General features: G+C 46.1%; 1 protein-coding gene across 1 annotated transcript; it reads left to right on the plus strand.

Moving 5' to 3' along the window:
* Positions 1 to 2,522: 2,522 nt before the first annotated feature.
* Positions 2,523 to 7,583, plus strand: LOC103701191 (protein CLAVATA3 INSENSITIVE RECEPTOR KINASE 2). Its single transcript, XM_008783165.6, has 11 exons — positions 2,523 to 2,987; positions 3,097 to 3,229; positions 3,962 to 4,033; positions 4,148 to 4,291; positions 4,418 to 4,489; positions 4,600 to 4,662; positions 4,777 to 4,877; positions 4,967 to 5,098; positions 5,188 to 5,538; positions 6,501 to 6,880; positions 7,021 to 7,583. Exons 1-11 carry the CDS (start codon positions 2,693 to 2,695, stop codon positions 7,390 to 7,392), a joined length of 2,115 nt encoding a protein of 704 aa, XP_008781387.4. The 5' UTR covers positions 2,523 to 2,692; the 3' UTR covers positions 7,393 to 7,583.
* Positions 7,584 to 8,191: the final 608 nt, after the last annotated feature.

Genomic DNA, 8,191 nt, shown 5'->3' on the forward strand with positions numbered 1-8,191 from the left:
GACTCCCCATTATGAAGGTAAACAAGAAAGGCCTCAATCGGAGTTGTGGATTGCATGAAGCTCCAAGTAGCCCCAGCTAATCTCCACACCTGAGCCACCTTCAGGAACCCAAACAGAATGTGGGCAGACGACTCCTCGACATCTAGACATCCAACACATGTAGAATTGAGCCTCAACCCCCGTTGGCTAGTACAACTCTAGTTGGTAGGTAGCCCCACTCAACCTTCTAAAGAAACAAAGCAACACAGGGTGAATGTGGAGCTTCCAAATCCAACCTCCATCCATTATTCGAGTAGCCTCGGCTCTAAACAGGTCGCAGAGGTCACTCGATCTCATATTTGACCTACAAGTCGATCTTCAGACCCTTTTATCAGCGGCCCCTCAAGTAGGAATCAACAAAGCCAGAACTCTCTCGGCTAGCTGAGCCCCAAAGACATGCTGCATAACTGTTTCGTTCCATCTTTTCTTCCTCGGGATAATCAGGTCACAGACCTTGACAACGTTCATGCTATCTAGGTCAACAACCAATTTCAAATTGGAGATATTGGCAGCTCAACCATCCAGCTATTATCCATCACATCAATTGTTTGACCATCCCTAATCGACCATCTAATATTGGGTAACACCAATGGGGCGCAAGCGCATATCTCCCTCCAAATAAACGGGTCATGTCGACCAATCTAGAAGTCCATCATCATGATCCGCGTGTCGTACTTAGCCCTCATTATAGTACTCCATAGGCTCTCTAGCTGAAGCAGATGCCTAATAATATATCTGGCTACTAGAATCTCTCTCCTCATCAGCAGAGACTGAATACCCAAACCCCTGTTGCTGAAGGGCTGACAAACGACCTTCCATGCCACCAAGTGCACTCCACCTCTGCCCTCGTGCCTATCCCAAATGAAGTTCCTGAACATCTGCTCCAATCTAATCAACGGAGCCTTCGACACGATGGTATTAGATAATAAGTAGATCGGCACTGAGCTGAGAACAACTCTCACTAGAGTGACTCTGCCCATCATGGAGAGTGCCTTTGATTGCCACCCCTGATGCTCTGCTCAAAACTGCTACAATCCACCCTCTGAAGCCGCCTTTTGGTGATAGGCACACCCAAATATCTCCAGAGTCCCTCCTACTCCCCCACTCCCAAGGTTTTCTTGATGGTGGACCTGAGATGAGGCTTGATCTTCGGACTAAAATAGATGGCTGACTTAGTCAAGTTAACCTCCTATCCAGATGCAAAGTAGTAAGCCTTCATGATGCTCCATATCATTCAAGCATTCTGCCTTGTAGCCCGAACAAGGAGCATATAGTCATCACCAAAAAAAAAGGTGTAAAATTGGGGCGGATGATGGAACTGGCCTGTAGGCCTCAATTACCCGTGTCAAACTGGAAGGCTCTGGACAAGGCATCAGTGCAAATAATAAAAAGATAGAAAGGGAGTGGACAACCTCGACGAAGCCCGATGGCAGAGTCGAAGAAGGGCATAGGCGTGTCATTCACAAGGATAGCAAAGAAAGGAGCCTGCACACAACCAATGCCCATTTGATCCATATCTCATAAAAATCAAAGCTCTCCAAAGTGTGTGTAAAGAATCGCCAACTCTTACAGTTGTAGGTCTGTTCCATATCGAGCTTCAACAACAGTGCATGCATCGCAATAGGAGCATGAAGCTCAAGCGAGAATGTTCCATGCAAGGGGGGCAACTTTACACAATGACTCCATACAGTTTGAGGAAGACAAATTAGAGAAAAAAGGCATATGGCCAAAGTATGTGAATTACTTCATAACACAGGGATGTTAAGAAACACCACAAAGAAACAGAAAAAAAAAAAGAAAATACAAACTTAGAAAAGCATGCAAATATGCAATACATGGATAGGGAATGAATCAAATTGATCGAAGCTTACGAAGAATTGAAGTGTGAACTAATTACTAAACATAACATTTCCTTGGTGTCTCGTATTGGAAGCAAAATAGCAAATATAGAGGCTCCATTTTGGAGTTTCATTCAATATAATAGCGACTTTGAGATCATGGAGAGTGGGAGGATTTAAATTGCAGAGAACCAGCAAAGAAATCTACTTGCACCGTCCCTTCATTGCAAATGTCTCAAAGTCCAACAATTTGCCTCAAACTAAACCCTGAGCAGGGTCTAAATAGAAGCACTCTCCCACATATAATAACCAGCTTTCCAGTGCAATGAGTCCAATGCATGAGGAGAGAGGCATAGGCAAAAGTGAGCAAGACCCAAGGATAACCACCTAAAAACCTATGCCTGTTATTGCCAAGTTATTGATCCATCCAATTAAAAGCACAAAGTCCATAACAACGGTAATAGGATTAACCACACAATGCCACTCCTACCCAACAACAGAAGCCATCTTTCTTTTCACCTTTATCCAAAGAAACCTAAAAAATAAACAATAGAAAAGTGGACCCCTTGTTTTCTTTTCCTCTTTCCCTTTATTTCCCTTCTTTCCTTCCACTTTTCCTCCCTTCCAAGCCCATGGAATGAGTGTGGGCACACTTTGAGAGCGAGTACTGCTGAGCACTGGCCTCGCCAACTCCCCCTCTCTTTCTCTCTCTAAACTTCTGGGCCCTCTCTGACACCCGAATCAGTCCCCTGATCTCGAATTTCCCTGTACTCTCTGTCCTCCCCTATGACCCATGCCTCCCCTTCTTTATCCCCATGTTATGCCCTCATCATGGACCACGCCCCCCATCACCATCATCACAGCCGTCCAGTGTACATAATAGGTGTACCTCATCATCATCGGACGTCATTCCCATCACCATCATTGAACCCACGCTTTCTCTCTCCTCGGCTATAACAAACACCCAAAAGCTTCCATGTCTGCTCTCTTCTCTCTATCTCCCTGCTGCTCTAATGGCTCCTTCTACGCTCTGGTTCCTCTTAGAACTCCATGTCTTCTTGCTTTTCTTCGCCTCCTTCTCTCTCTCCTTCGAGCCCGTCAACATGGAAGGTAGGAGAGTGTTCATATTCCAACCAACACTTCTCTCTGTGCGTGTTCTCTCTTTTTTAATATCTTATTAGTTTTAGTAATGGTTTTTCTTTGATTGTTTGTTTCTTAGTGGAGGCTTTGATAGCTATCAGAAGAAGTTTGAACGACCCGCATGGGGCTTTGAACAACTGGGATGAGTACTCTGTGGATCCTTGTAGCTGGGCTATGATCACCTGTTCTTCTGAGAATCTTGTTATTGGCCTGTGAGACTTCTTTTTCTTCTTCATTCCATGGCTTAATGACTTTAAAAAATGGTCCTTTTGTTTTAAATTTAATGGGCTATATGGGACAACATAGAGAGCTCTTCTTCTTATATTGCAATTTAGAAGAGGGTTAGTTTATGAGGGTATTGGTTTTTAGTAGTTGTATGTCAGTTGGATCTATTTATTGGATTTAATGTACATAATTGGATGATTTTGTTGAATGGGCATGATTTGGAGGGGAGCTCTTCTTCTTGTGGTTTCATTAATACAACAAAAATATTTTGCTTGAAGGGTGTGAAATTTTTATTGGATTTCAGGAGAGCATTTTCTCGGTTTCTCTTATAGTTTGATAATATAACCGTAGGACCTCATTTAAGCAGCACTGGAAATCTTTTTCTAATAGTTCAATGTCTATAGTTCCAAGGATTTTGTGTGAAGGCTGATGAGTTCTGGAAAAACTTCAGGGGCTTCTCATATACTTTAATGAGTACTAATAGAAACAGTCTGATTAGATTATTGGGATATTTTTTCTCGTAATAACTAAATCTACGTAATTGAGAAATATTTGTTCAGGCTGTCGTAGGATTCGTTGGATTTGCATTGGAGTTGTTCTTATTGGGTTGCAGAATTTGCAAGGAAACTTCTATTCTTATACTTTAAATGAGTATTATAGAAGGATTCTTTTCTAAATATTTAATGCTCTTTTTATTATTTTTTCTTTTTTTTGTGCAGCGGAGCGCCGAGCCAAGGCCTATCAGGAACGCTCTCTGGGAGGATTGGGAACCTTACCAATCTTCAGCAAGTGTGAGAACAACATATAAAACCTTGAAAAAAGATCACAAAATCCCATCTTCGTTTCTTCCCAGTTCTTGGATACACCTCTGTTCTCTATATTACTCTGTTTTAATGGGCTTTCAGGTTACTTCAGAACAACAACCTAACAGGGGAACTCCCGGCCGAGCTCGGACAGCTCCGAAAGCTCCAGACGCTGGATCTCTCGAACAACCACTTCTCCGGAAAGGTGCCCGGATCTTTGGGTCGCCTTGCTCTCCTTCGATATCTGTAAGTGGTTTAAATCTCGGAAGCATGAAAAGAGTGCAAAGGAAATCCCCAACAATCTTATTCGAGCGTGCATTCTTGTTCTTTAATCCTCTCATTATTCTAAACTTTTCCTCGATCTCTGCACAGGAGACTAAACAACAACAGCCTGTCGGGAGCCTTCCCTGTGTCGCTATCAAGGATCCCTCAGCTCTCGTTCCTGTAAGTCTCCATAGCTTAGCCTTATGATTCTTCCATAAAAAGGGAATTCTCCTCTCCTCTGTTTTGGTTTCTGTTCTGGATTTATAGCAACCAAGATTGCTCCTTTCCAGGGATTTGTCTTACAATAACCTCAGCGGACGACCGGTTTCCCTGTTCCCGGCCAGAACATTCAAGTGAGGACAGCCCTCTCTCCTCCCACTTCCTTCTTCCCGCTTGGACGCTGTTCTCCCTATTCCAAAACGCGTTTCAGAGTTTCTAACTCTCTTTTCTCTTTATCTCCATCTCAGTGTAGTGGGGAATCCTCTGATATGTGGAAGTGGAAGCATAGAAGAGTGCTCGAGAACACCAACCCCTGTTCCTCTTCCCTTCCTCTTGGAGTCTTCTCGAAGTAATCAATATCTCCTCCCATTTCTCTCTCACCAATATCGCAAAGCTCTGCACTCTTTAATTCATGGGAATCGCTTTCAATTCATCCAGAGAGATCAAAGGCCCAGAAACTAGCCGTTGCCATTGGCACCAGCTTCGGCGCCTCCTCCTTCCTTCTCTGCATCTTCCTCCTCCTCTGGTGGCGGAAGACGAAGAAAGACCGCTCCAACCTCGGCCTCAAGGGTCAGTCACCAAAATCTCTTGCTGTCATTAAACTTGAAAAAAAATCCAAACTCTCACAGAATGATCAAAATCTCTTTTTTTTTTCCCAGAGAGGGAGGGGGAGGGGGCGGTGGTGGTGGGGCTGGGGAACCTCCGACTGTTCGGGCTGAGGGAGCTCCAGGCGGCGACTGAGAATTTCAGCGGGCGGAATCTATTGGGGAAGGGGGGCTTTGGGCACGTGTACCGGGGGCGGCTCGCCGACGGCACCATGGTGGCGGTGAAGCGGCTGAACGACGCCGGCGCAGCGGGGGAGACCCAGTTCCGGACGGAGGTGGAGATGATCAGCCTCGCCGTCCACCGCAACCTTCTCCGCCTCCTCGGCTACTGCGCCACCGCCGCCGGCGAGCGCCTTCTCGTCTACCCCTTCATGCCCAACGGCAGCGTCGCCTCCCGTCTCCGGGGTACGGTACACTGCTCCTGCGGACCGCTCTAATAACGATTTAAACAGCTGCTCCAATCTCCATCCCAATCCAACTCCATGCCGGCCTCGTACTCGCGTGGGGGCCGGACTGGACTATAGTTGTCCCCGCGGGCAGGCTTTAGCGGGTGGGTCCGGTCCTCATGTCGGTGACCGGATCCCATTTTATTTAACCTATTGAGTCCTGTTGGCCGTCTCGATCACCGTACATTTTGTACTTCTTTCCGGTCGGCTCGATGTAATGATGGCCGTAACACACCGTTTACGTGCTCTCGCTTTGACCGACGGTGGACCCTCCCCCACTCTATTTCCGGAGCCACATGCGGATTGCGAGCAACACCATCTTTTGGATGCTCCTTCTAGGTCTTCTTGTGCGTCCTCCGAGATCTGCCGTCTAATTTGCCTCTAGGTACAATCCATATCCGATGTAGCCGTCTGTTCGTCTCGTCATCTTGTGGGGCTTTGTTACCTTTTGTTTTGTTTTGTTTTGATTTTTTTTTCTAAACTGAATATATCATATAATACCAATACAAAATATTTTCAATAAAATTAAAAAATAATAAATTAGGAAGTATTTAAGATAACTTCTTCTTTTCGGCCCATAGAGTGTTTTAAGAGTAGTTGATTACGTAAGAAGTCATCCAATCCTCAATTTTATTGGTTTCTTTGAATACATTCTTGGCGGATGTATTACTATGGCCGGGCCACTGTCGAATGTAATCGTAAATAAGATGTCTTATGTTATTTGATGAGCCTGGTTGAGAGGCTATGATATGACATTAAAGCCTAAATCTTTCTCTCTTTTTTTTCAAAAAAAAGTTTGTCGGAGCCTAAATCTTTATCTAAAACACCAATTTTGACCACCGGAAGAAAATGACTTTAACCTCCTCACCTCCGGTGACGGGATCACGTTAAGGTGTTTGAATTTTTTTTTGGCTCTCCCAGGTAAACCGCCGCTGGAGTGGAACACGAGGAAACGGATAGCCCTGGGAGCAGCGAGGGGTCTGCTGTACCTGCACGAGCAATGCGACCCAAAGATAATCCACCGGGATGTGAAGGCGGCCAACGTTCTCCTCGACGACTGCTGCGAAGCGGTGGTCGGCGACTTTGGCCTCGCCAAGCTTCTCGACCATGGAGACTCCCATGTCACCACCGCCGTCCGTGGCACCGTCGGCCACATCGCTCCAGAGTACCTCTCCACCGGCCAGTCGTCCGACAAGACTGACGTCTTTGGCTTCGGCATCCTCCTCCTCGAGCTTGTCACCGGACAGCGTGCCCTTGAGTTTGGCAAGGGGCCTAACCAGAAAGGCGCCATGCTCGACTGGGTAATATGAATGTATATGAATGTCTCTATATATCTAAAAGACGCCATAAATATCTTCATATATGTATGAATACATTAGTAGCGATCTAGTAGTACATTCTCCTTTCTTATACCTCCATTTTGCATGATTCTTGCATGCAGGTGAGGAAGGTGCATCAGGAGAAGAAGCTAGATTTACTGGTGGATCGAGACTTGGGAAGCAACTACGACCGGATAGAGGTGGGGGAGATGGTCCTGGTGGCCCTCCTATGCACCCAATTCCTCCCCTCTCACCGTCCGAAGATGTCGGAGGTGCTAAGGATGCTCGAAGGTGACGGGCTTGCCGACAAGTGGGAAGCTTCCAATACGCTCCCAATGCATCATGACGCTCCCGGCGCACACCATCAAAGTGACTCTAATGCATTGTTTGTAATGAACAGCGATGACAATGGTGGCAGTAGTGATGATGATGATGATGATGATAACCATTCCCTGGATGTAGTAGAAGAAATGGAGCTATCTGGTCCTAGGTAAAAATGCTCATTAGGATAGGAGAAGTTGGCATTTAACAACATAGTTTCTGTATTACAAGAAAAATTCCTTTGCACCCTGTCTGAGTTGTTGGTTCGCTCTTTTCTAACATCAGGAAAAGATGTAAAGAAGTACAGATATTTTACAGTTGGGAAGAGAAAGCATCTCCTTCCTTTCCTTTCTCGGGGAGAGCACATTTCTTTCCCGTTATCCTAATCTATAATTTTTTTAAAAAAACTTTGGTCGCGTTCAGATCGTGGTCGGGCTATGTCAGATCGTGTGGTCCTGATGCCGCCTTAGACTGTGGGCCCACGTTCCAACTTTTTATCAGTGATTACCGGAGAACTGCCTGTCGCTTGGACGACCTTTTCCAATTTCCCAAAATGCCCCGGGCATAAGGGGGTAAATTTGTAAATTTCTTTTATTTATTTATTTTTGGCAGATATCGGGGCATGCACGAACGAAAGAGTGATTGACGTTCTTTCGTGCGCTGGACCGTCGGATTGCGACGACACAAGCGGAACCTGGTGTGGCGTCGCGCGGATGACGTGGGTGCTTGGAAACCGGCAAGATTGGCCGTTCTCCGTTTGGAATGGGATCGGTTCAGCTGTGATGGGGACGGTTGTCTTGTACGACGGGTTTCTACAAGACACGCGCGTCGCAGGTGTTCTGTTGGGCAGGACAAATGTTGGTGAAGGAATACAAGGCGTGGCGAAGTGGTCCTTTGTGCCTGGGAGCTGATCCGCTGCCCCTGCAGTGTCGCAGCCTACCTACGGCCATGCCGGGTTTTGCCGGTAGGCTG

This window comes from Phoenix dactylifera, chromosome 2 (assembly GCF_051530095.1).
Source record: "Phoenix dactylifera cultivar Ajwa chromosome 2, Ajwa_hap1_PhDact_Kaust_v1.1, whole genome shotgun sequence".
NCBI classification, from domain to species: domain Eukaryota; kingdom Viridiplantae; phylum Streptophyta; class Magnoliopsida; order Arecales; family Arecaceae; genus Phoenix; species Phoenix dactylifera.